This window comes from Acipenser ruthenus, chromosome 16 (assembly GCF_902713425.1).
Source record: "Acipenser ruthenus chromosome 16, fAciRut3.2 maternal haplotype, whole genome shotgun sequence".
NCBI lineage: Eukaryota > Metazoa > Chordata > Actinopteri > Acipenseriformes > Acipenseridae > Acipenser > Acipenser ruthenus.
The window spans coordinates 13,293,972-13,321,455 of record NC_081204.1 but is presented as its reverse complement, the minus strand read 5'-3'; the positions used below and the strand labels follow the sequence as shown (position 1 = coordinate 13,321,455).

General features: G+C 38.1%; 3 protein-coding genes across 4 annotated transcripts; 2 read left to right on the top strand and 1 right to left on the bottom strand.

The window, feature by feature from the left end:
• The first annotated feature begins 33 nt into the window (after positions 1–33).
• Positions 34–8,264, top strand: LOC117412523 (putative deoxyribonuclease TATDN2). 2 transcript variants are annotated; one of them, XM_058988864.1, is made up of 7 exons: positions 34–141; positions 1,454–1,814; positions 3,174–3,566; positions 4,347–5,270; positions 5,609–5,736; positions 6,521–6,704; positions 7,257–8,264. In XM_058988864.1, the coding sequence occupies exons 2-7, from the start codon at positions 1,464–1,466 to the stop codon at positions 7,395–7,397; spliced, it is 2,121 nt and encodes a 706-aa protein (XP_058844847.1). In that variant the 5' UTR covers positions 34–141; positions 1,454–1,463; the 3' UTR covers positions 7,398–8,264. The 2 variants fall into 2 exon arrangements, with proteins under 2 accessions (XP_058844847.1, XP_058844848.1); XM_058988865.1 differs by lacking the exon at positions 3,174–3,566.
• A 1,681-nt stretch (positions 8,265–9,945) lies between these two features.
• On the bottom strand, positions 9,946–12,635 carry LOC117412524 (ghrelin-like). The gene is made up of 5 exons (XM_058988196.1): positions 12,492–12,635; positions 11,504–11,639; positions 11,068–11,181; positions 10,847–10,955; positions 9,946–9,998 (listed from the first exon to the last, which is right to left on the bottom strand). The coding sequence occupies exons 2-5, from the start codon at positions 11,615–11,617 to the stop codon at positions 9,991–9,993; spliced, it is 345 nt and encodes a 114-aa protein (XP_058844179.1). The 5' UTR covers positions 11,618–11,639; positions 12,492–12,635; the 3' UTR covers positions 9,946–9,990.
• A 3,293-nt stretch (positions 12,636–15,928) lies between these two features.
• On the top strand, positions 15,929–25,610 carry LOC117412056 (coiled-coil domain-containing protein 174-like). The gene is made up of 11 exons (XM_034020026.3): positions 15,929–16,065; positions 17,016–17,120; positions 17,595–17,695; positions 18,492–18,550; positions 20,403–20,556; positions 21,559–21,654; positions 22,540–22,673; positions 23,081–23,175; positions 23,635–23,782; positions 24,149–24,301; positions 24,851–25,610. The coding sequence occupies exons 1-11, from the start codon at positions 16,024–16,026 to the stop codon at positions 25,102–25,104; spliced, it is 1,341 nt and encodes a 446-aa protein (XP_033875917.3). The 5' UTR covers positions 15,929–16,023; the 3' UTR covers positions 25,105–25,610.
• The last annotated feature ends 1,874 nt before the right edge of the window (positions 25,611–27,484 follow it).

Genomic DNA, 27,484 nt, shown 5'->3' with positions numbered 1-27,484 from the left:
AATGTGTGTTAAATTGCGATTATAAAATGCAATCGCTGAAGTCCAGATAAACCCAGAACGTGCACGTGGTTCCGGTCCGGATCACACTAGACTCACGTTGCAAGTCTACTGCAGACGGAACTGCTAACAAGTCAAGTACAGGTGGGTGACTTCGTCAGTGAAACACCGTCTCGGAAATTGAATAACAAATTGTTCTTTTTAAATAAATAGAAGCTCGAATGTATCAACTGTGCTAATTGATAAATAACGGTTTCTGAACATCTGTGTCTTTTTTTTTATCACATCTGAATATTGTTGTGACAACGTTTTTGTTTTTAAATTTCCCGTGAATAAAGTTTCTGATTTAATAAAATGCAATACTCATAAGAAAATACTGTAGTAATAAAACGCATATGGTATATGGTCAAATTAAACTTGCAAACTAATTAAAAAAAGACGTCTTTTGTCACCGAACCGGACCAAACATGACCTGCAGGCCGTAGTTTATAAATACAGCATCCAAAGTTTTTATCATGTCTATACAATTGAATTCAATACCGTAACTGGGTTTTATCTTTAGTAAATTAATTTCTTGTCTTCGACTGCCGATGAATAACCAGTAAGCGATTCTGCACGAGGGTGTTGTTAAATTCCAGTATGTGTTTACATCATGGCCTCCGAATGGATCCAGACAACATACTGCGTAAGGGAGGGATTTGAGAGCGGGAATGGGGTTGGTTGTAGTCTATCATGTAGGAACGTTCTCGACAGTATATTTAAATATTTCTATTAAGATGATTTAAAAAATCACAGGTATAAATTTAGGCATATAAATTATTGGTGGCGGCTGATTTTCGTGTCCATTTTTAATCTGAGGCATTAAAAACCTTTAGGCCTATTCATTTATATAATTTGTGTGTATAATACTAGTGCAAATCCCCGTCAGTGAGATGTCCATAACTGATCTTGGAATGCAAACGTATATTTTTATATTTGATTGAAAAACTATGACTGTGTATTAAATGGCTGCCAATTTTACAAGCAAACACCCAAGATAATCAAAGATTGGCTAGTGTCAATCACGTGTCACAAACTGAAAGCAAAGACAGCATACAAACTTGCAGACCATTTCAGTTTCAGTCTATTGGTTGAACCCTGAGTGTACAGCTGTGATCATGTAATCAAAGAAACTAAAAAATGGTATCGCAAAAGTCTACCGGAAGCCATAATAGTAGTACAGTAGTTCATGTTATATTTCGAAATGCCACGTTTTTCAATTTGTCAGTTTTTCGTTTAAGTATATGGAAAACTACAAAGCTGTGTGTAGTTCAATGTGTTAACGTAACATAATTCAGCAGGTTTCATTCAACTTTGAGGCAAAATTAGTTAATTCTATAAAGGGCTGCAAAACATTTGGCCATAGCTGTACACTGACACTAAAAACAAATTGTCCTTTGTTGTTTTGACTGACTAGGTGTCTCAATATGGACAACAGCAGTCGAAGCAGAAAAGTCAAGTATTGCTGCCCAAGGTCACAATTCTCTTCACCTACCAAGTATCGGAGGAGCAGTGCTGGCACTCCCCAGCCGTCGTGCTGGTCTTCGGGGGAGGAGGACTGTGAAGATGAGGCTCGCTGTACACCTCTGAACGTCTCCTCTGGCTCTGCTCACCTGGAGAGTATGCACAATATTTGCCTGGAGACACCAAAGTGTAAAACAGCTGCAAGCTCAATACATAATCAGCAAAGCGCTCAAGGTGGTGAAGACAGTCGGTCTTCACTGAAGAGTTGCTCTGGGCTTCGGAAGACGTTGTTTCAACCACAGACTCCCACCAAGGTAATTCAGTATTTAGGTGAAGTAAATTGTCTTTGGATATTGATGAATGTAAAACTTGGGTCATTTTTCTTGAATGTGGTGGTCACCACAAAACACAATGTAGTGTATCAGGTTTAGTTACTGAAGATAAATGTATTATTCATTACTCTCTTTTTACCCTTATTGAAAAGAAATATAAAAAAAAAACTTGTTTTCACAGTGACACAGATCCTTGCCAAGACTGTAAAAAAAAAAATAAAAAAATGTTGAGCTGACAGAATCATTCAAAAGTAAATCACCATGACCTACATCCATATTATACACATGTACAGTGAACATGTGATACAGGTGCCTCTGTACAATCGCACATTCTAATACTCTCAAGGAGGAATGTCCTAACCAATTAAAATCCAATGAGCATTTCTCTAGATAACATTCTTATACTCTAAATGATGCTAAACAATGTCTTTAGCATGTTTCTAGAAACTACAATAAGATACAGTAGTGTGCAAATGTATTGGAACACATCAATATTTGTTATTTATATCCTTTATATACCTGCCTGCATGAAAACCGCAGGTTGAAATAATTTCAATTTTAGCCAGTCAGTGATATATTGAAACAATAGGCACTCGTGTGAAAATGTTAGACCACTTTGTGCTTTAATTAGGCATCTTAAACAACATCCAAAAAGTCTCCTGCGTTTTACCATTTGTGGCTGTGATCCTTTTCTCTTACTATTTTAAATAAATTGCTTGTGTGGCATATTAAAGTCATAAATTAAATTAGACAATCACTAATTTGCCTGTTTTGACAATTTGCCAAAATTGAGTTACTGTGGTTTGATTTTATATGCACAACAAATCAAAACTACAGAAACAATGGGGTGTTCTAATATATTTATTATTATTTAGTCATTTAGCAGACGCTTTATCCAAAGCGACTTACAGAGACTAGGGGGTGAACTATGCATCATCAACTGCTGCTGCTGCAGAGTCACTTACAATAGGACCTTGGTTTTAAGTCTCATCCGAAGGATGGAGCACAAGGAGGTGAAGTGACTTGCTCAGGGTCACACACAGTGAGTCAGTGGCTGAGCCAGGATTTGAACTGGGATCCTACTGGTATCCAGCCCCTTGCTTTAACCACTGGACCACTGAGCCATTTACTGTACTTTTTTATTTTTTATCCCAGGTAACCTGTCCTCAGTTTAGCGAGGGACTACAGTATTTTATGTTTGTATAACCAAACCAGTGGAATCTAAATGAGCAAACACCACGATAATTGCAATTATCTGGATTTTTTTTATCCTGCAATTATTATTTCAGAGATTTTCAGTATTGTCCCAACCCTACCTGATTCTGGTACATTTTCTTCCAGAAAAAAACATCTCAAAACACATCCGGTAAATCCTCCACCGCAGGTCGCTGTTCAGAACAGAATAATACATTGACATCAGGTAACAAACTGAAAACCAGAAAGCCAGAAGATGGATTGAAAGTCATATACCTTAAAGCCATCTCTGCAGCATTTGGAAAAGACATGCAGAAAAAAATCCACCTGGAGCCTGGTGAAACCACAAGCACTGCTGCTGATGCAGAACAAGACAAAAAGTCAGGAAGCAGCGATGAACTCGATTGCTGTTCACTTACGAAGGATGATGAACAAACTAAAGATGAAAGTGATGCTGGGATGGAAAAATGTCCATCTCCTCTGGTGTTCATTGATGTAGGAGAAGACAAAGAGGCTTGTCTTACTGGAAACCTCACAAGGGTAAGTGTGATCTGTAAAGACGAAACGTTTGGTTCTTCCGTAGATAGACACACATTTAAAACAGGATACCACTGTGTGCTGTTGCGCTAAAAGTACGAAAAAACATGGTAAATTCAATGACAAATGTTTTTGACTACAAGTCTTTCTCAGTGTCTGGAAGGTATGCAGTCAATATCAAAAACATATCAGTCATAGGAAAAGCAGCCTTTGATTTGTATGTACAGCCTGTTTGTCTGTGATAGCTGAACATTGAGTGTCCCCATAGTGTTGCACATTTTAGTTACAATGGACCTTTGGTCAGTTTTGTCTAGTTTATTTAATACATCTAATATTACATACAGTAAGGTCTGTTAAAGCCTTTGGGGGGATGTGGACACATGTGAAAATGCTTTAACCTACTAATCTTTGAAAAGAGCACATTGAATTTGTCGGTTTTCCTTCACCGTTTTATAAAAAGATGCATCGAATGACACTTATTTTAATTTTGAATTAAAGAATTGGGTACTTCCCCTATTTACCACACTATTGAGAAAACAATTGGAAGAAAACACTTGGAAGAATTAACCATTTAATCTAGAACATAAGAACGTGAGCAGACCATTCGGCCCATCCATGATTGTCTAGTTCCTACAAAAGCTGATTGATCTGAAACCTTTGTCATGTTGGAAGTCTAAAAGGATTCCAATAATTCAGCATCAAGACCATGGCTAGGTCCCCCATTCTAGGTCTATAAGACATCACATTGACTTTAAACCACATTCTTTTGCTTTTCTCCAACAGAGTGTTGTATTGAAAGGCCAGGAATCATCGGATGGAGCTGATTGGTCGGATGTCGATGACCCGGTCACTGTAGTGATATTTTCACAAGACGAGGATTGTATTACGAGCAGCCTGAAGAAAGGAAAGTACGATGATTCACCTCCAGCACTTGAATATATGGGGAACCCTCTGCCTTCCTGTATGAGCCCCTGGACCAGTCAACCAGAGAACTGGCGTGGTAGACCCCAAACGCCCACTGCATCATCCAGCATGATGAACAGGAGCCCTGGCTATCAAAGCAGCTCCAGCAATGATTCCTACTGGCTCTCTGAGAAACACAGAGCCAGTACCCCTTTGCCACTGTATAACTCCAGGAATTCTGGCTCTTTTTATCAAAGGGCCTCCCAGTCGTATTCTTTTGACTATTCTGGCTGCTCGCAAAAAGGCACCAGGAGGGATTTAGACTCCAGCGTGGCTTCTTCTAATTCAATCTTTGATATTTCAACCTTTGAGGGCAATAGTTCCACCTCATTGAATTCTACACCGGCGTGCGATTTCACCAACACATCCACAAGACCTCGGCAGCAAGGCTTTATTGACACGCACTGCCATCTGGATATGCTGTATGCCAAGCTGACTTTTAAAGGGACCTTTGCTGCATTCCGGAACCTCTACCACAGCACTTTCCCTGTGGAATTCGAAGGATGCATTGCTGATTTTTGTAATCCCCGTCTCATCATTAGAGAGCGTCTCTGGGAAGATTTGCTGAGGGAGGAGAAAGTTTGGGGGGCTTTTGGCTGTCACCCACACTTTGCTCGTTACTATACAGAAGCACACGAGAGAGCCATACTTGATGCTATGAGACACCCCAAAGCGATTGCGTTTGGTGAAATGGGACTGGACTATTCACACAAGTGCACCACAAAAGTCTTAAAGCAAAAACAGGTATAGTAAATTATCATCTTGTTGTTTGTGTGATTTTCAGTGTTTTGATCTACTGTAAAACCTTGGTTATCCAATTGGAACCAGCGAGATTACAGATGATAAATTGCAACTGCAATTTTTTTAATGACTTTCCCTATCAAGAAATCTCCTAAAAAGACTATGATACAACCCCTTTACCTTTTAAATTCATAACATACAGTACTGCACTGCACTCTTCTTCCTGGTTTTCTTGTAGGCTTTCAATCGGAGTAAAGTTTCTATTTTGTATAGTGAAGTTTTCTTACACCAAAGCTGGTAAGGTAATATTTAATGCAAGGTGTCTTGTTTTTCTTCTCTAGGTGTTTGAGAGGCAGCTCCGCTTGGCGGTATCTATGAGGAAGCCCCTTGTTATACACTGCAGGAATGCTGACGAAGACTTGTTTGAGATTATGAAGAAGCTTGTGCCCAGGGACTACAAGATACACAGGTATTATTATTATTATTTGTTTATTTAGCAGACGCCTTTATCCAAGGCGACTTACAGAGACTCGGGTGTGTGAACTATGCATCAGCTGCAGAGTCACTTACAATTACGTCTCACCCGAAAGACGGAGCACAAGGAGGTTAAGTGACTTGCTCAGGGTCACACAATGAGTCAGTGGCTGAACCGGGATGTGAACCGGGGACCTTCTGGTTACAAGCTCTTTTCTTTAACCACTGAACCACACAGCCTCCTAGCCAACACAACTAAATTACCTCCGAGTCGCTAGCATGAAAACAAGGAAACCACAGTCTGGAGGAGAATGGTTATAAAAATGTTTCATTCCGTCACAACTCAATTCATCGAAGGTTAATTTGAACACAGCAATGGCTCGGATGTTTATTAAACCTGACACCTAGGATGATTTTAATGGAAAATGTTTCAGATTACAGCTTCATTGGAACAGGGGGTTCAGAAGAGGGTCACAGTTTTCACCAAAATCTGTATCATTCCAGGTAACAAGTTTAATCAAAGTCTGAACACAGGGCTGTGATCAGGGTTTCATAATGTGTCCAGTGACCCCATAGTGCTACTATCTGTACTTTACATCTGTGGAAATACACATAATCACTGGCCTGAGGTTTGTGGTTCAGGTTACATTTCACAGGATATACTGTAGCACAAATTATAGCTGTCTCACAAGAAACCCGGCCAAAAGGCATGACCTTGTAGGCTGTTCTGGAGACAGTTTGTATAATCCATTTTGAATGCTGCATGTTTCTTGCTTCAGGCACTGCTTCACAGACAGCTATGATGTTATCGAGCCTTTTCTCGAGGAGTTTCCTAATCTTTCAGTGGGGTTCACTGCACTGGTCACCTACCCTCGCGCTGTCCAAACCAAAGAGGCGGTGAAAAGGATACCACTGGACAGAATAGTTGTAGAAACGGATGCACCTTACTTCCTCCCTAGACAAGTGAGTGCTTTTAAAAGGATGGTATGTGTTGAGGTTTAGTCTATTCTAGCATAGTTGTTTTTGAATTACTAATTTTCAATGTCTGGATCGATTTGCGTAATCCGAAAGTAGACAGATTTTTCAGCTAGTGCCTTCTGCAGAGGAGAAGTTATGGGCAATTCCAAATGCAAATGAAATAAATGTGCCCAGCCAGAAATTAGATCGTGGCTGTTTTGTATTTATAGTTTTATTACAAAATACTAGTTTATTGAAATTATGCAATAGGCTGAAAAATATGTAAAGGTTGTAAGAGCTGAATAACCATTAGTGGTGAATCAGTGAAATAATCAGCTGTTTTCAAGTCGTTTAGCCCACTGAAAACATTTCTAATTCAGCTGATCGTCATTAAAATATAATTGCCAAATACCACAACTCCATTGATTGTCCTCCACATCTCTGCAATTAAACTGGTCAGTTTTAACAAGTTCATTGAATTTCAGATAGGAAAAGAAGCGGTTTGATGCTGTGGACTGGTTTCTTTGACAAATCCCTGCTTATTTTCTGTTTGTCTAGGTTTCTAAAAGATTGTGCAAGTATTCCCACCCAGGACTTGCACTGTGTACAGTCAAAGAGATTGCCAGTTTGAAAGCTATGGAGCTGTCAACTGTGTTATCGGCACTGAGACAAAACACTACCGGTTTGTATGGGGTGTAGAGTTGTTCTGATGTTTAAATATAACCAGTTTTATTTTAAATAACGGAAGTATTTACAGAATTACACAACAAAATCATTTATTTTGTAAAAGGCAGTTCAAGCCAAGATTGGTTCACTGTTAGTTGGAAAAAATAAAAACACAAAAAATACTTCACTAACTGTTATTATTATTTTTAGAATAGCAGAAATGGTTATATTATATTCCATGCAATTGAAACTAATAATTGTGGAAATTTAAATAAATAAAAATTGTCAAACTGGGCACATTCTCAAAGAATTTTCTATTTTTGAAAGGTGATAAATTTCACATTGTTCCAAAACAGACCAAACGGCTTGAATGTTTGTTTAAAAAAAAAAAAAAAAAAACTTTGTTTATATTACTTAGTAGTTTTGTAAAATTATCAGGTGTTTGTTTATTTTGTTTTATATATATATATATTTTTAATTCTTTTAAGAAATGTGATTTAAAAAAAAAAAAAAAAAAAAAACTTATACCCCAGAGTGGTCATTTTTTTTCTAAGTATGACAATTGCAGTGGCACCAGTAAAACTGATTGTGTTAATGAGATTATTATTTTTGAAATTGTAATTAATTGCCAGGGGTTTTCTTGTTTCTATTATTCAATGTTCATGTTTCAGTGTTAAGCCAGCAGACCCAAGGAGTCCTTTACTGTACCTGGTTATTAGAGAATGGGGCTCTGGTATAGTAGACCCTACAATATCTTGATGGGTTTTGTTAAACAACCAAGAAAATTGTTTGTTGAGAGTAATGGTGTTCAGATATAAAATTGGAATAATGTGTTTTTAACAACTGGCTAGCTTTCTAACTTTTGGAAACAAGACAATGAATAAACCAACTTTAACCTCATTTAACTTGTGTGTCCTTTTGATACTTCTGAATACTTCTAATTATTAACCTTTTACATTTTTGCACATTTATACTACCTTAAAAGCAGAAAAATTGGGTGTTTTATAAAATGAATATCTTCTTTCACTATCATTAATGTTATTTGGTTTCCAATTCTTATTTGGTTTCCATTTTTTTATCACATTCCTTAGTTTTTAAAGGTTTTAACTCAGCTTGGTCCATTGCAGTATTCTCAATTAAAGACCATTACAGTATTATTCTTATGCGCAAAGTGATTTGCGGGTGCAAAACCCCCATATGCTGCCGTCAATCGTGTTTAGCAGCTGTAAAGTCTGATTTTAGTGGCTGCTAAAAATGCGCCATATATAAAGAATGGGGTTCACCTGGTGTTCTGCACCCGCTATCAAATTTTCACTTCGCCAAATATTAATCCATTAATTTATATTGAAATGCATTCAAATGAAAAGAGCATAGAATTGGGAGGGCTCTGGACACTAAGCGGGTGCAAACATTATAATGTGATGTAAGGATTTAACCTTGTACTTAGGCAATTGCTGACCCTCCAAAAACTTTACATCTCTTCTTACAAGGTGCAAATCATTGTAGAAGCTAGTAATTAAGAGCTATATAAAAGCACACAACTGCAGGGACCTTGGCCTCTGGTTCCTTTCAGACCACAGTTGGAATGTCTGGAGGGATAGCCCAATCCACCTTTTCCAGAGTGCTAGGCACACTTCTGGATGTCATGCTAATAAAGGGCAGGCCAATACATATCATTTCCTAAGGATACTAGCATAACTGATGATGTCTGAGGCTTTTCCAAACAACTCCTTTTCATGCTTAGTGACCTCAGCCGTAAGGACTCTCAGCTCCTTGGAAAACTTTTATTTTCTGTCTCCCAAGAGGACTTTGCTGCCCTTCTAATTACTTTTTTTTTTTTTTTTTTTTTTGCTTTATATTTTTGTGCTCCACAAATGTCATACAGCGATTAATGCTCTCTGTATTCCTAACTCTGCAATGAGACCCTCATTATCATAATTGCAGATCATTATTTGTGTGGGCTGAGTAATTTGCATTGCTCTTAAGCTTACATAGGGCGCAGTACAAAATAATTGCCTGGCCGCAATGCAATTTGAATTTTACATCCGCAATTATTTGCACTGCGCCTATATGTACATCACCCCTTAGTCTCATGTTAATTATGCAAATTCTATAGTGGGGAACTAACTAGAAGCACCAGAAAACAGTGCGAAGATCCTGGCAGAGCTCAAAATTTTTAAAAATAGGTTTCAAGGATGGAAAGAAAAACAAGAATTGGAAACCAAATAACAGGAATGATAAGTGGGTGGGGAAATAATGTCATTCGGTACACCCTATTTATTCTATCTGCAAATCAGGGAAGATGCACCTTTTTCCTGTAAGAATGCTCTGGGAATAACAATTGCTACAAAACAGTAAATGCACACTATAAACTATTAAAAAAAAAAAAAAAAGTATAAAATAGTCTGCAGGAAGTTTATTATAAATTTAACATTACACAATTCTGTATGGTCTATGCCAAATTTAAAGCCATTTTGCAAGGAGCAATAAAGAAATAATGAATTGCAAATTTTTACACATTAATGCTGATACAGAAACACACATATACAGTAATTAATGGACCATCTTGTATTGCAAGCATCCCCAGTCAGTTCAATTAAGCATTCCAGTGCTGCCAGTTTTCAGATTACTGATCTGAAAGAAAAACAGAATTACTTTTTTCAAGCAATTAAAAGTAAATACACAAAAGCACAAGGTCATAAGTAAAGTGAAAGTAGACCTACTATACCAGGTGAATGTATCATATTGTGCTTTAAATTAGTATGCCAGGGGTTTACCAGATACACTCAAAAGCCCCCAATGTTGTGGAAAGCACATACATACTGTAAATTTAGAAAATGGCAAGACTAAAGGGCACAATCTCATTGGCTAACAAGTGTTCCAAACTGTGCAGACATGTCACCACACCAGCACAGCTTGGAACTGATTCCCATGACAACCAATTTACTTTTGGTTGGGTGAAGGGGGTGCCACTTTATAAGCGCAGACCGAACCGCTCCGCTTTGTGGTCGTCCAGCCCAAACGGAACAACACCATCTCTTATACCAAGAAGAGACACCCTACACACAACGTATTACCATATAACAAGAACATTTACAGAGGCCCAGTAATGCTCATCCAGTTCCTAGCAGCTGATTGATACCATATCTTTATTGGGTCGGGTCTTGAAGGATCCCAGTGATTCATCATCAACAGCACGGCTTGTCTTCCACTATCCAGAATTAAAAACTTGCATCCTGTCTTTGAACTCTACCTGTGTTTGGCCAGCAGGTCCAGCACAGGCAGGATATGAAAGTTCAGAGGTTCTATTTTTTGTTAGGGAGTCACCTTAACTGGCTGTAGTGAAAGATTACTGTTTGTACATTAAACAGATTACACTAACAATAATGATAGGTTTCGATAATTTTGTGAGACCCAATCTCTAGGGATCCTAGTTTGATATCCACTGTACCTGTCAACACTTATAAAGGACTGTATAGTACCTTCGGTATTATCAGCTAGAATGTCCTCTGTGAGTTTTTGCAACAGGTGCCCATACTCCTGATACTGAGATTCTGACATTGAGATCCCGATTTCAAAAGGCACACTGAACTGGAAGACAAGGAAGAATATTATAATACAAGGGTTTTTTTTGTTGTTGTTATTTTTGTAATATTGCGATAGAAATGTTAACACTTTATTATAAATCAATGGGTACATATACCATTATTTTGTTGTTTCCAATGTCATGAAATTGCCCTTCCAAAATCTCCACCATGCTTTCTGAATCTCGACGTGTCATCTTGGGTTCAGCCGGCTTTTTCACAGGCTTCCCCAGCTGGGATTCAAACAAAAGATGCTAAACTTCAAATCAAGTCAAACACGCATTTAACAAATTTCACCAAAAAAGCAAACAACTGTAGGTTCTGACCAAAATATTAAATGTGAAAACAAAACTCAATTTTAAGTCTGAAAAATTGCTTGCGTTCAAGTTTCCAAAAGGGTATTGAAGTTAACTTGGATTTTATATCACATTCATTGAGCCAAACCTTGCTTGTGGCTTTTTGTAGATCACAACTGAAATAGAAATACCCTGATACAACACCAACTAACAGAAGTCTAATGTCCATGCTGATAGTTCTGTACACACATGCTAGTACCTGAGGTTTGCTACCAGCAGGACTCAGGAAGCTTGATCCAGCATCTACATGTTCTGTCCCAAGCGCCAGGATGCAGATGAAGAGGAATCCACACGCAGCAATTCTAAGCATCATGGTGAAAGAATGAGATTGGCATCTTTGAAATCAAGAAAACATGGAAGTTAGTTCAGGAAGTGTTCACAGAATAATCTACTCTTCAACTTTAGAATGCACATTTTATAAGCTCGGCTTCTGCATAGAAAAACCATTACTTAATCAATGGTGCAGTGTCCATAGACAAGGGTTACATTTTACACTAAACCATCATTCTTTATTTTCCTTTATTAAGAAGGAAGACATTGATGACACTCCAGTTTGTTTACATCACCCAAAGGAAGGTATGAAGCTTCCTACACTCTTGAATCGTGCTTGCCACGACTATAACTTGCAGCGGCTGGAGGTTATAAATGACCAGTTTATGTTACAGTTCAGGAAACAAAAGTAGACATTAAATTGATTGTAGTTGACCAAATAATTCCATAAATCTTACCTGCTGTGCTCTTTCATTGTTATAGAGGTCTCAACTGTTCTGTGATGTTCAATGCAATTTCTTTATTCTTGCATGTAATAAAAGCCTTGTATCGTACAACTAGTGTGTGAAATAATTCTTACAAATCAGCTACTAACCAGGAAAGCTGAGATGGGCTGAATGGCCTGCTCTCCTTCCTAACTTTTCTTATGTTCTTATGTTTTAAAGAAATTTTAAATTCAATGACAAACATTTTGACTAGAAGTCATTTTCAATGTCTTCAGAACGTGTGTATTTTAGTATTTCTAAATATTCAGCACTGTTGATTGCTTAATAGTTGGATGACATACATCTTAGAAAGAAGAACAATGGTAAAAGTTCAACAATTAAAACCTGGAAATGTAACATTCCCCACCACTGTGCTCCTTATTGCAGCCCCTCTGACACGTCTGTTTCCTGGAGAAAAGCTGTTTCACTTACCTGATACGGTTCGGTCCTTGCTTCTCGTTCTGCGGGTAGTCTGCTGCTGTAATTTATACCCACATGTGTTTGCTCTTCTCATTGATAACGATAGTGATTTGTCCCAACAGGTTTCATTGTGAAATATCCAGGAAGCTTGTAGTGATAGCACTAATGTCACAGCAAATAAAGGGTAGTGTTAAAAACATGCATAGTTTTATAGAGCAGTGTTAACGTAGGTCTGTTTAATTTTTTTAAGCATTGGTTAAACAGCAAAGCACAATTGAAATTTGCGAAAACACAGGAGGTCCTGAAAATCTGAGAGTCACTTCTTTTAAACAATATTCTTCGATTAGGCCTACAAGGTAAAAAAGAGGACAACCCATTCCTAACTGTATGTGCAGTGTTGGGGAGTATCGCATTGTATGTAGCTTATTGCTGCAGAGCACCCGAGTGACCCACATTTCACGAGTCAGGTCTGCAAATTGGCATTCAAATCTGCAGACCAGCGACAGTCATTGTACAAAATAAAACATATATGTAAGATCACTGTTTGTGTGATGTAAAAAAAAATGTAAGTTTGTCATTATCAACATATGATTGGATGTACACTCCATTCATTGATGGGTTCTGTAATTCAAGTTGCAAATGATATCATTTGAAATGAACCAATGCTGTTGTTTTCTTTTTCTTTTATTGTTTCAAAATGTATTTTTAATAATGTAGGTCAGATTAATCAGGGAGGGGGATAACCCTGTTGCCCCTTTGTCATAGAGTAAAAACATCTCTTGTATGTCCAGTACCGTCATGTACTTGTATGAAGGTACAGGAGTATTTAATATTGGTTTTTGATTGACAATATGTATTTATTTCTACATTAATGTCATTTGTAAGCAAATTGGTTTTACAAATACTAATTTAGTCAAAATTAGTTTGGATAATATATGTAACAGATACTGTTAAGACGGTCCAATTAATTATTTAGGAAATTCAAGGAGTTTTCTTCAAATCTAAAAGGTGGGGTGTACTGTATTTGAAGTTTTGCATCACCTAGAATTTTAGAAAATAACTATTTTAACATAATTTAAGAAATTACAAAATCATATTGCAAAAGTCTACTGGAAGCCATAATAGCAGGGCAGAATTTCTTGTTAGATTTTGAAATGTAAATTTTTCAATTTTTGTCAGTTTTTTGTTAAGTATATGGAAAACACAAAGCGATATGTAATTCAATATGTCAATGTAACACTTTGACATATTTTCATTCGACTTTATGAAGCAAAATTAGTTAATTCTATAGGGTGACGCAAAATATTTGGCCATAGCTGTAGCTGCAGCCTACAATGCTTCCAGAGCTCAGCCAAATTAAACACGACACAATTAGCGCTAGCATGCCCCCACACCTTTCTCACCCTCCCCAATGCTATTTGTAACTGCTGGGTGTTAAAAAACTTGGCTTTGTCACAATCCTGTTTTCACTTAACTTGGCTCATTTTGTGCATGTAAAGTGTTTTTGTTCACATTTTAAATAATTCCAGTGCACACAAGTTTAAGGAGGTCCAAGTTGTTTTATTGTAGTTCTAGTAACACACCCATTGCTTTCTGTACCTTAACCTTAAAGCAGTGTGTGTGATAATCGTGTAAGGACATCGGGAAAGAACACTGGCTGTTTTGGGGCTGTTCTGGGATGTTTCTGTGTTGTTATGCGTTGTGTTATTTTATTAGTTAGTTGTGTATTTTATGTGTTTGTACTTCTTCATTTTCTTGTATATGTCTGCTGTGTTTTTTTATCACGTTCCCTTCTGTAAATGTTGCTTTATTTGCATTCTTTTGTTTTTCCGTTTCTGTGTTTGTTCAGGGACTGCCAATGAAAATGAGCTCCTAGCTACATCTGGGTGCAATACATCTTATGACATGTCATAACTGTTAAATATTGTACGTTATCCCTGTCAAATAAATACATAAATGAAAAAAATACAAAAAAAGATAAGCCCCCTGCTTGTTGGACCACAGTACTATGTGCTCACTGTCCCTCTTGACAGTTTTGTGTGACCATGCTGTCACCTTGCAACTGACTCGGCTGTCTTAATTAAAAAGAGATTTCCACAATTCCTTAATATTTGCATTATGTGTAAATATTGATATTTCTACAGCCACATGTGTTAAGTTAAATACAGAGTGTGATTCCAGTGTTATTTTTTAAAGACCGATGTGTCACCTAGCACTGCTAAACACAGTAAGGCCCTTTTTCTTATCAGTGAAAATACATGATTTTGTTCATTTAGGTTGCTGTGGTATATTTAGTTCAATTGGGTTGTAGTTCAAATATTTCAACACATTCATACTTACCTGAACAAACACAGCCCAGCGAGAAAACAGCTAGGAATACTTCAAATGAGCTCTGCATAATAATCCCACTAAGGGAAATACACGCTCTGTTTCAGTGGAAGGTTTGCACCACCTTTATCACTAAAAGAAAAATATCACACAGCAATTCATAAAGCACTTCAGTTGTGATTTGGCACATTTTCATGAAACTCTGCACAAAAAATACTATACTGTTATATGTCATATTATTTTGGTGCACTATTATGACATACACTGTAGCATAACTGTTAATTCTATTATATATATATATATATATATATATATATATATATATATATATATATATATATATATATATATAAAATAGGCAATTACAGGAGTGACGTCAAAATGTCATAATTCCTCTAGAGGGAAATATACTTTAACTTTAACCCATTTGACTCATCTAGACCACTTTTAATTCCAGCACAATATGTCTCGTTTTCAATCACTCGACAACACGCACAGTAGAGAAATGTTCATTAATGATCAACAAAATCTCAGAAAAACTGGAGAGGAACAGGAAATTTAAAACATTCCTGTCAATGACTTGTGTTTTTTAGGCACTTCTGTCAAATCTGTCTCTGTGAAGATTTACAATCATCCTACAATCAAGCGGCACAAATCTTCGATTCTGACAGCGACTAATAAATAAATAAATTAAAAAAGCATACCCCATTGAAACACATTTCCCTTAAAAATACGTTATTGTTTGCAGTTGATTATCTACCCAACTCGGGTTTCTGTGAGTTTATATGACGTCATATAAACCCTAGATGGAATTATTTTATTGATTAAAAATCTTATATATATAACAGCATACTATAGCGATTTAAGGCATTTGTTGAAAAGGTTCCATGTTATTCAGTATGCAAATCTTCAAATATTATCAAGTACTTTTTTTAATATTCAGTACGCCAGGAGGTACAATCGGTACTAAAACTGCAGTGTTTTGGACACATTGACTTCAGTACTTAAAATACTATTATAGTAATTTTTAACAAAAGTCCAAAATAACGCATAGGTGCAGATGACATGTGCTTTCAAAACACGTGCTTGTCGACCACGCCTCTAACAAAAGCAGCACCGCCCATTTAATAAAATGCTTTGACCTCAACAACATGGCGGACGGGAGGAAGAAGAATTTATGTTGACCGTACATACAGTATAACACAATTTATCCACAATGGACAAGAGAAAGAAACAATTTGATGTTACTGCAGCATCAGTAAGTGCTTTTTAAACACACAAAAACTCGACTGTGTAAAAGCTTGTGTTTGAAGGTGATTGTAATGGTATGATATAGCGTTTGTGATGACTGACGTTGGCTCTGTTGTGACAGCCAGTTTGTTTTTGTTTGTCTTCTGTACACTGCTTTTAATTAAAATAAAAAAAACACTGGTGGCGTTCAAAAAAAAAAAAAAATTAACCACCTAATAATGGCAGGGTGACCCTCTAAACGAGCCAATAGCGCTCAGACTGGCCAGTGAACCAAAACATAGCAACAGAAAGCATGCTGAGTTTGTACTACTGGTAACACTAGTGCGTTACAACCCCACAGTGCCGGGTTCAGTTATTGTATTAATAATAAAACGCATGCTTTTGAATGATATGTATTCTAAAGTACACTTAAACATATTAATGTTGCGGAAAATCAGATTTTTCGCTGCTGGCTGTACACTGTGCCTTCTTGTAAACACACCACTGCATATTTAAAGAATGCTAATACAGCCCTCAGAACCAATGTGGGGCTGTTCCCGCTGTACACTGCTTGTGTGAACAAACCTGGCTATTTTTTAAACACTGGTTAAGGTGCTAACTTCAGGGGAGTACCTGTTTGAGTCCAATCCTGTTACACAAGCAAGACCGTTCTATCTACACGAATCACAAGCTGTGCTTGTGCAGTCTAGGCAGGGCAATGTGTGTGTTCTATATGGGCCAAAATACACAGGAATATCCACTATCGATTATGTAAGAAGCATAGCTCCACTTTAGGCTATAATACTAAATTGTCTTACTTTTAACATGTTGCATACAATACAAGTGTACAGTTCTAGATTGGAACTGGGCATAGTCTTATTTATGACTACAAAATCAGGAGTGAACTTATTCAATATTGTGAAAGTGAATGTTACTTATGGAACTGTACTCTCTCTGCACTTTGTATGCTTTATTCAGCTGGTGGACCTGAAAGCTGAGCTTTACAGAAAGCAGGAGGCATTTAAACAAGAAAAGTTGGTCAAAGATACTGGAGCCCCACTGAAACCTAAACCCACAAACAAGGTATGTTACTGCTGTTTGCAACTTAGTAAACCCAGGCAATTAGTTTATGAATCTACTAGGCAGTATTTTAAATCTTGGGAGATGCCAGAATAACTTCTACCTGTCACTCTTAAGCAAAGGTATTCCACATCCCAGAATCGTTTATAATCATCGTCCTGTGCATAAACATGTTTTTGAGATTATTAGCTGTTACTGTCTTTTACCCAGGTAGTGGAAACTTGTAAATGGATATAGCAGTATTTCAGTCACTTATCTTTTATAAAATAATAATAATAATAATAATAATAATAATAATAATAATAATAATGATGATGGACCTAGGGTATGTTGAAAGAAGCAAAATGAACATTCATTATTGACCGGTAGGCTGCTAAAAATGTCCCGTAGTTTTGTTTGGATGTGGTGTACAGTTGTAATAAACTGTTGTGGGCCACTTGAATTCTGTACCCTCCTGTTGTAACTGCTGCCTTGCAGAAGAGCAGCATCTGGAATAAACAGAATGAAGGGGTGTCGGACAGAGCTGAGAAAGATGTGGAGCAGAAGACTGAAGAAGAGAACACACTGGACAAGTCAAAGTAAGAGCTGTCATTAACAGCTTTAATAATATGCAATGTTGAGCAGAAACAATATACACAACCTCCTGCCCACCCATATAACTTTAGAAACCATGTCATGTTACAGCAAACCAACAAACCCGATTGAAAGAATGATAGCACATTACAGACAGTTGCAGCAGTAGTTGTGTATTTATGTGTTATATGTGTGATTTTAAACCTTTTACCTAAGAAAGCAATGATAAGAATGGTACATTGTACTGCACATGTCTTGCATCTTTCAGCATCTGTCTCTGTTACTTTTCCTGTTGCTTTGTAAATATCGAGTCGATAAAAAATATGTGTAACAGGGACAGCGTCCCGTACCTGGCTTCTCGAGCACATGTGTATGTTTGTAGGAGCGAGTCAGGTGCTTCACCTGCTGTGTTTGGCAGCTGGGGACTGGCCAGCTGTGGATCCCTAACCAGCAGGTGGGCATCTCACAACAAAAGGGAGACGCTTTTAAATCAGTTAAGTGTGTCAGCGGGACCTTCCTAACCAGCGGGAGCTGTGGGTCTGTCTCTATGCCACCTTTCATTTTTTGTGTTTGCATTTTCCGTATTTTATTTGTGTGTATTACACATGCTGTGTATTGTCGTCCACGGCGATGCCTTTGGTGGTACAGCCCTGTGCCCCTTTCCTTTTGTGTTCAGTGTAAGTAAATCCGAGGGGCCTGTGCTGTGTTACTCCGTTACTTCTGTGTCACTTCCCGACTCTCTGGTTATCCACACTCTTTTTGTTTCCACATGTACTTTATTGTTTTGTTTTCTTGCAATAGACAGAAGCTGGAGGAGAAGGCCAGGCTGTATGAGCAGATGACAAAAGGAGATCTACCAGGTAAGCACCTGAAATGACTTCAGTATGCATGCAGAATAAGCCAGGCAATTTGTGATCAGTCAGAACTTCAGTTTCATCTACAGCATTACAAAGTGGATTGGATGTTTTCTTTAACCTGACTGGTTTCTAATGGCTAGTTAAGGACCTTGAATGTTTAATCTCTGTTCCAAATCAAGCCACTGTAATTAACCTTTTTTTGCTTGATGAAAGAAAATCTCTATTGTAGTACATTCCCTCTGAATGTTGTTTCAAATCATGTAGACTAAAGGCTGCTTCATCTCTGTCCTATACATCCAATCTGTTTACAATGACTTGATAATAATTAAAAAAAAGAGAATAGTCTTTATTGAATCGTAGGCAATACAAAAAACACTGATTAACGATAACACATGTAGGTTACTAGATATTTTTAATGATTTAAATTACTATTATTATTTTTACTTTCACTAATACATTTATATCAGGACCTAACGGTAACTTAAATACTGACATTAATACACAATACCAACATTAAATACTGACACAAATACACAAACAGATCTCAAACCATGCTTGCCTTTGTGTACGAGGTGCCTGAACTGAAGAAAAGCAGAGTGGAAGTAGAATAGTTCTTTTAGGATTATGTTATTATTTAGTCTGTTGAAAATATTATTTAGGCTGTTGAAAATACCCACGACATGACATTGTCCACCGCTGGTTAAAGCACACGACTCCAAGATTTACAGTCTCAGAACTAAAAACAAAGAAGTACTGAACCTCTGAATTAACCATCTCTAACTGGAGTAATGAAGCCTGAAGGCTACCAGACCATATACAGAGTTCTGAGTAAACCGCATTACTCATGGAATATTGAGGAAACTTTATATTCATTAGCAACTAAAACTAGTGCTGCATTAAATCACACACACACAAAAAAACCTTTCAATGTTTATTTATAGCAATAGAACCCTCAAATTATGTTAAGTACCCTTTGAGCTCGGGACATTTAACTGCATGAGGCAGGCCTTACCAGATGGTTAAGCGCTCTTCTTTGGTTTCTGTTGCTTAATTAAAACATTACAAGTTCTATTACATGTGTATTCCTGCGCTGAATTAAAATCAGTAATACATGCTTTTCATTGTTTTTGACTGTTACTGTTGTTTCCTGTTTGTTTTAATACCCTCCTCTGGGGATGAAATGCCCTGCTAAGTGGATATAGCGAAAGCGTTTGTACATATATATGTCACACTTCACAGATTTCTCCATGGATCTATTAAACTGCTTATCCAATTGCCTTGAAACTTGTTATCAACATTATTTAGCAAAGATCAGTGATAACATCAGATTCTTAGGATATAGGGCACATCTGTCTCTATGTTCGCCCATATATCTGTACGTCACACAATTTGCATATATCTGGATAATCGTTTATCATATTGTCATGAAACTTGTAAATTCTTAATGGACATTAACCCTCTGTAGTCCATTTATTAAGTGCGTGTCAGGCGCGTCGGGTCCAATTTATTTTCACACGTGCAGTTAATTTTATGACTATTCATGAGATACGCCCTTTTTTTTCTGGCTTGTCTCGGCTCCTGTCGCTCCCACTCGGCCATTGAATAGTTTTCTCGGCTTTTTCCGGAGAAAAAACGACTAGAAACCCGTTTTTTTTGATGATGTTGGACAGGGTCCAACATTGGACCGGATAGGAATAATTGCAATGTCGGACCAGGTCCGACATAGGACCGCAAAGGGTTAATCTGTACTTACTGTTGATAAACGTCATGATCATCAGCTTTCTTCATACTGAGAGCTGTAATTGTGAATTTGGGTCGGCGGGAGATATATGTAACTGACAGGCTTGTTTTTCAGATGAAGAAACCGAGAGCCTGTTCCTGGTGGATTTTACACAGAAGATTATCGATCAGAAGAGAGACGCAGCCAAGAGCACAGCAGTGAGGGAATCTGCTGAGGAGGTGCTGCCAGACAGTGAGATCCCACCTCCGGAGAACCCTGACCAGGAATGGTAATGCCTTCACAAACAAGGGTCTACATTCCTAAACATATTCACTCCCAAGTCTTCATTCAGAGAACCCTGACCAGGAATGGTAATGCCTTCACAAACAAGGGTCTGCATTCCTAAACATATTCACTCCAAGTCTTCATTCGGAGAACCCTGACCAGGAATGGTAATGCCTTCACAAACAAGGGTCTACATTCCTAAACATATTCACTCCAAGTCTTCATTCGGAGAACCCTGACCAGGAATGGTAATGCCTTCACAAACAAGGGTCTACATTCCTAAACATATTCACTCTGTGTCTTCATTCAGAGAACCCTGACCAGGAATGGTAATGCCTTCACAAACAAGGGTCTATATTCTTAAACATATTCACTCCAAATCTTCATTCGTGCAATTGTTTTCAAAAACTGAATCCAATTTTAAAATGAAGAAGAAACAACCAGACACTCTTTACAAGCCCCTTGTTTAAATGCGTTGTTTGTTTCGGGTTTGGTAACTTTATTGGTTGCTGTTTCCCTTTCCATTTGAGAGTCTAGCCCAGTAAGCCCAAAGAGACTCCAGTGGAATCTCCCTTTACAATGTATATGCATTTAGGATTTACATTGTTATGTCTTTGCATTCCTTCAAGAGTTGATGCGGTCTGCAACTTTGCTTTGAAAATTCCCCTCCTTATGATATAGTGACAACTAATCATCAGGACTAGCAAGGTGTGTCCAGTGGACTCAACCTGGGGAAAGAACAACGGCAATGAATGTTTAGGGCAAAAATAACGTGCAGTGCTTGCATGGAGTATCCAAGCATTCCGTGCAGGTTATTTGCATTTCATTGCATTCTTTAAATATTATAACTGAAAATGAACCCCCCAGTAAGTTCAAAGGACTCTATCTGCTGGTTTCATATCAGCAAGTCCAGCTGACTCTTGTTGCTCATCCAGGGGTGGACACACAGAGGTTAAGTGATTTGATGCCCCTCTTACACGGTTCCATTTATTTTTCTTTTCTGCAGGGTGGATTATGTTGATTCACTAGGTCGATCGAGGCGATGCATGAAGAAGGATTTACCTGAGTTGCTAAAAATGGATAAAAACCTGCATGTAAAAAGGTAACTGTGAATACATCATGTTTTGAGAAACAAAATATTTACCATTCCATCTCTTTCAACCAATGTGACACATCCTGAACCTGTGCTGAAAGCTGCATTTTTAAAATGGTCAGAATGAATGTGATGTGTTCTTACCCATTACCCCAGTCTCTGTGAAGCAACTTTCACCTAGCTTGCTTCTTACTAGTTTTGTTACATTGCTGATGTTTTTCTTTTCACAGATAAATGTGTTTACTCAAAATACATATGTATCTCTAGAAGTTGAGTGGTATATATCATACTCCGGTTAAAATCAATTCCTTTGATCTGTCATAACTGATTTCCACCCCACTTAATATCACTTTGGGAAGCATAAGTAAATAAATAGCTGTGCAGTATTGAAATGTTATGAATATAAGTTGCACAAAATAGCATACATAACACTGCAGTGTGCATGAATATAGTTTTCCTGTGTTTAATTATTACAGTTTGTTGTGCACGTAAAATGCATTGAAAATAAATTACATTAATGAACAGTATTGAAATCAATACTACACTAGTTCAGAGTTCCACAGCAAAACTGGCATATTTGTTGTATCAACTCTATGTTTTTATTATATTTTTGCCAGTTTAATGGCTGATGACTCCTGATGAAGTCAGCCCTACTTTATTGTCACTATTTACAGCTGAACTGCCTCGCTTTTTAAAAAAAGTTTATAATGGAGCATATTTTGTAACATGTAGACACAGTATTCTGAAGTGACATATTCACATTACACAAGGCTGCAAACAATGTTTCTATTCACATAGGCACACATTTGACTTTAGTTGCTAAAGGTTTAGGCTTCCTAAGTGTCTGAAACATGTTCTACTGTGGAAAGGTTTGTGAAGTCTGTTTTCTTGTAGGCAGGAGGACAAGGGAAAGACCCTGCTGTCTGAAGACATGCGTCGTGAGCTGCAGCGGCAGCAATGGGAGGAGGAGGAGGCGGCCCTGAAGAGGCCCATCGGACCACTGCATTACGAGGACATCCGAGAAAGAGGTGAGGACTGGCTGCACTGCCTGACCTGTCCCGGGGCTGACCAGTCTCTCTTGTAGGAGCAGGAAAACCACTTCATTCTCTTCCCCCGTTCTGGCCTTCAGAAATCTGCAAGGAGAAGTGCTTTTTTAGCCTTTATATTGGTTGAACTGTAATCTAACCCTTTGCAGACTTTTTCTTTCTAAAATAGCTTTCTCTGATGAAAAGAATTGCATACCATAAATATGTTGGTATCACGCAACATAAATACAAGAGCACTGTTCATTTTAAAGCAGCAGTGAGCCATTGTATAAGCACAGAGACGCTTCTCAGGTGTTCGAGGCTTGCGATTATTTCTAGTTTATAGCTAGTTCTGTGGTTATTGTTGAATGAAGAAGCAATGTAGTGTTTTTTCCTGATTTGGTTTTCAGAGGCCCGGGAGCTTGGTGTGGGTTATTTTGCCTTTGCTCAAGATGAAGCGCTCAGATTTAAACAGAGGGAGACTCTGGACATGTTGCGAGACCAGGTACCAAATTACCTCAGTAGTGCTTTATAATGCAATGCAGTTTCTTTCATGTACAGCACTGTGAATGCCGTGCTGTACATTGTTTGGATTCGAAACTAATAAAATCAATCCTCCCAACTCTAATTCTCTTTTAGGGGTGCGTATCACAGGCGGTGGGCATAGTGGGTGTGGTTATACTTGCATTACATGTGTCTAGAGAACTGCTTGTCTGATTGGGAAGACACATGCTGTGGACATTCTTTCACACAAGCTATTGAGGGTTTTGGGGGTTTATTTCTTGGGGATGGATATCACTTTTTTTTATGTAGTGCAACTTTTATTTAAATTGAATTATTGTTATTGTAAGCATTAGTAATCCAAATTTAGAAGACTCTAGTATTTTGTAAATTTTAGTAAACCTTCCAACCTATAATAAAAGACTGTGATGTTTCTGAACACCATTATTTTTATTTCATCCAGACCACGGAGCAAAGAGCCAAGCGAGAAAAGTTAAAGGGCACACGGAAAGCCATGCTGGATGCCAGACTTGCGAAAGTACGTCAGAGGAAGATGAAGAAACTGAAAGGAGATGGAGCAGAAGAGGAGCTGGATGTAGCAGACAATGAAGGTAGCACATTTCAAAACGGCATAGCTCAGCTTAAAGTAATCATAGCTAACATAATCCTTTCATTAATCTTAAACAGAGAATTCCGGTAGCACCAGACGTCATATTTTAAAATAAAAATACAAGTTTACTATAACGTGTGTTTCTTTCAAAACTGCACATTTGTGACTTGTATATAACGACTTGTAGTACACAAGCTGATGAGAGTTACAAAATTACTTTTAGAGCTGCAATCATTTTAATGGGGATGTAATTTCTAATACAAGACATCCTGTCAAAGAAATGTCAAATGGCTATATCACATCAATATTGGCATCTACTATATATTCTATAGACTGTATTACCTGTTGCTGTCAATTTGTTTTTCAGTGGAGAAAGAGGAGATTGTTGGGCCTGTGCCTTTGTTACCGGAACAGAAATCACCTGCATCCGTGGAGAATAAGAAGGTGGACGTTGTCATCCAAGAACGAAAAGACACAAAGATGGGTATTCCTCATGTGCGGGAATGGGATAAAGGAAAAGGTAAGAAGCTTCCTATACAAGGGTTTGATACAGTTGTACAGTAGATTTGATGCTGTCTGATCACAGTCCAGTTTAGCTCTACATGAGTTCACCTTATGCAGAACACTGATGCATACCTGTTAATCTCTGGTGAAGTGGTGATGGTCATGTATACACACCTCACTGTGCAATATATCATGCAAGATATGTTACCAGCCCTGGCGTGAGTTTTCAGTAAAGTTCTTTTACAGGTGATGTCCATTCAACATTAACCGTTTCAGTGCCACATTGTTTTAACATCTGACCATATTAGTGATACAGACCACTGGCTTTTACAGACAGTGTCTTTACAAGCTGTGTTCTAGGATTCTCTCAAAGTTCCATTACAGGCTATTATAAATTAACCTTTTCATGCCACATTCTTTTTAACTCTGGACATATCAATTGTACGTACCTCATAAGACAAACACTTTAGATTATGCTACGGAGAATGCTTTTGTGGTTTGTTCACATTTCTATTTCTGTTTTAATTTAAAACTGCGGCTGAACTTTCTTGATTTCTTTTTTCAGAGTTCGCTCTTGGCCAGTGGACAAGTCGACGCAGGGATGAACGGGAGGCAGAGTTTGCTCCTCCTTCAGAATACTTCAGCGACTATAAGAAACCCAACCAGGGGAAAAGCTGGACCAGGAGCAGGCAAGGATATCCCCCCCAGGGCCCGGCAGCACGGAGTCCTGGAAACACACAAGCAGCAGCCTCCCAGACTCCTCCCCCAGAGCAGCAGAGTCTCGACGACTTGCTGGCGTATTACAAACACTCGGTATAAACAGGTTCCCCTTCTAGAAATACAGTAAGAAAACCAGAACAGGAGATAGGAATCCGTCAGTCCATCAGGGCTCGTCCAGTTCCTAGCAGCTGGTTGATCTGGGCAGATCTGTTGATCCACCAGAAGCAATGAACGTTTCTTGACAGGCTCAAAACTGCCGATGTGGAGCCTTGGGAGAAAGGCTCTAGTTGTAAATAAAGGCAGAGGCAAGTGGATGAAGTTAATTTAGGAACTTTTGCGATTTTGTATATGTTCAAGCAGAAATTACTTGAAATGGCTTTTTCCGTCTTGAAATGATTGTCTTATAATTGTACCTTCTGTAGCCCATTAAACGATAACGGTGTATATTCATGGCTCATTGCCTGGATTAGCATGTCTTCAGAGTGGAGACCAGCCTGCTACAGTACATTAACACCTGAGATCCTATTTTGAGGCACATTTTAAATACATTTTCATGTAACAAAACAAGAAGAAAAAATAAATGAGCTGCGCCTATCGGCAAGTAAGTTGGGTCTTGCAGTGTTTTTTTTATTTTATTATTCTCTTAAACTGGTCTTGCTTCAAATAAAGGAGCCTTTGTGTGCTGCAGATGAGCTGTCTGTCACTAGAGGGTGCCACCAGCTGCAGTTGTAAACAATGGGAAACGCCATTAAACACAAAAAGAAAAACCTTTCTGAAGTCTTTCCTTCAGTAAAGCTTTTTGTATAGTCATGTTGGAGTTACGTCCTGTAACTAAATATTACATTTAGACCATTTTTGTTTTGTTTGTCTTTTGTTTTTCATCCTTTTTTCCACAGAGATTCTCACATCTCAACATCTTGACATGCTGTTATTTGCAAGTCCATTGTTTGATGCACTTCACAATCTTAACAACAGTACATACTGGTACTTGTGTCATTGTTTGTAAGCCCTGGTTTCTGTGATGTGCTTACAGTACTGGTTAAGGTTAACTATGTCATCTCATTTAAGATTTAGAGACTTTTAATCAATTCCCTCCTTAACCCTTCTTTGTTCTAGGCTAAACCAGTAAGTTTATTTGTACTAGTCAATCAATCAATCAATCATATATTTTTTCTATAGCGCCCCATATACATAATAAAATGTCTCAAGGCGCTTCATAAAATCTACTTAAAATCAATTATAAGCCTGGTCGAACAAAAAGGTCTTCGGTCTAATTTTAAATAAAGAGATTGTGGGAACACTCCTGATGTCTCCAAAGTTCCAAAGTTTCGGAGCGAGACATCGAAAGGAGCGGGCACCAAAAGCAACTGTCCCAAAAGAAGGTACACAAAGCAGGTAGGCATCAACAGAGCACAGTTCGTGATTTGAGACATAACGCTGTATAAGTTCAGACAAATAGGAAGGAGCCAGGCCATGCAGAGCCTTAGAAGTAAGCAGAATTACCTGTTAAGAATCCAGCCGCAGAGTTTTGAATCAATTGAAGCTTGGCTATAGTAGTTTTTGGAAGACCGGCAAAAAGCATTGCAGTAATCCAGCCCTGATGTAACAAAAGCACTCTACAGAGCAAATGTTGGAAACTAGAGTATAAATATGTGAACCAGTTACACCTCAGTCAATTCACAGTCCACAAACCTCATGCAGTCTGCTCTATAGCTGTAAACATCAGCTTGTTCAGCATGTCTGTTGTCAGCACTGTACCGGAGGAGGGTATCGCCTCCCCTGGTTTGGGTCATCCTGCCGTCAGCCATGGCTTTCAGTGTTGACTCTCCACGTGAAATCATATCTGCCCAGTTTGTCACACTTGTATATGGAAAACACTTATCCAACTGTGATGACTCTTGGCATGCTAATGAGTGTACGGTTACTGAGAGGATTGTGTTTATCTGAGCATACATTTGTCCATCTGTAAGTCACTCCTGCATTTTGGCTTATATCAGGAACAGCACTTACTAAATTGTATTGGAATTTGGTATTCACATTACTTAGCATGAGTTCGAGTAGCAGATTGTGGGGATATATGGAGGTGCCTCTCTACATCTGTCTGTATCTTGAGAGCCGCTTCTATAATTTTGATTAAACTTGGCAGCACATTCTTCAGCATGAATCATTGGGATTAACACAATGCGGGGACATATGAAGGTGCATGCATACCCATTCACAGCTATGTCACACTATCTTCAGAATCACTGCATTGCCATATCCTATTAACTTTTCATGTACAGAGCGGTCCTGGAGGATGGCAACATCTGAATGAGATATGGAATAATCTGGGGGTGGAGACAACGCCAAAGACTGTTGTATATATAATGTAAATCCAATAGATGGCAGTATGCCTTCTTCCAATGAAAGATTGGTATCATGACTTGAGTGCAGAACTGGGTGTTTCTAGCTGACCTGAGATTTGTAATATTAAAAAAAA

Bases quoted from the DNA above. Each gene is read 5' to 3' on its own strand.
- LOC117412523 (XM_058988864.1), top strand. From the start codon at position 1,464: ATGGACAACAGCAGTCGAAGCAGAAAAGTCAAGTATTGCTGCCCAAGG. The intron at 1,815-3,173 runs GTAATTCAGTAT...ATTTTCTTCCAG, and splicing joins AACCACAGACTCCCACCAAG to AAAAAAACATCTCAAAACAC. The intron at 3,567-4,346 runs GTAAGTGTGATC...TTTCTCCAACAG, and splicing joins TTACTGGAAACCTCACAAGG to AGTGTTGTATTGAAAGGCCA.
- LOC117412524 (XM_058988196.1), bottom strand. From the start codon at position 11,617: ATGATGCTTAGAATTGCTGCGTGTGGATTCCTCTTCATCTGCATCCTG. The intron at 11,182-11,503 runs GTACTAGCATGT...TTTGAATCCCAG, and splicing joins CTGCTGGTAGCAAACCTCAG to CTGGGGAAGCCTGTGAAAAA. The intron at 10,956-11,067 runs GTATATGTACCC...CTTGTCTTCCAG, and splicing joins TTGGAAACAACAAAATAATG to TTCAGTGTGCCTTTTGAAAT.
- LOC117412056 (XM_034020026.3), top strand. From the start codon at position 16,024: ATGGACAAGAGAAAGAAACAATTTGATGTTACTGCAGCATCA. The intron at 20,557-21,558 runs GTAATGCCTTCA...TCTTTTCTGCAG, and splicing joins GAGAACCCTGACCAGGAATG to GGTGGATTATGTTGATTCAC. The intron at 21,655-22,539 runs GTAACTGTGAAT...GTTTTCTTGTAG, and splicing joins AAAAACCTGCATGTAAAAAG to GCAGGAGGACAAGGGAAAGA.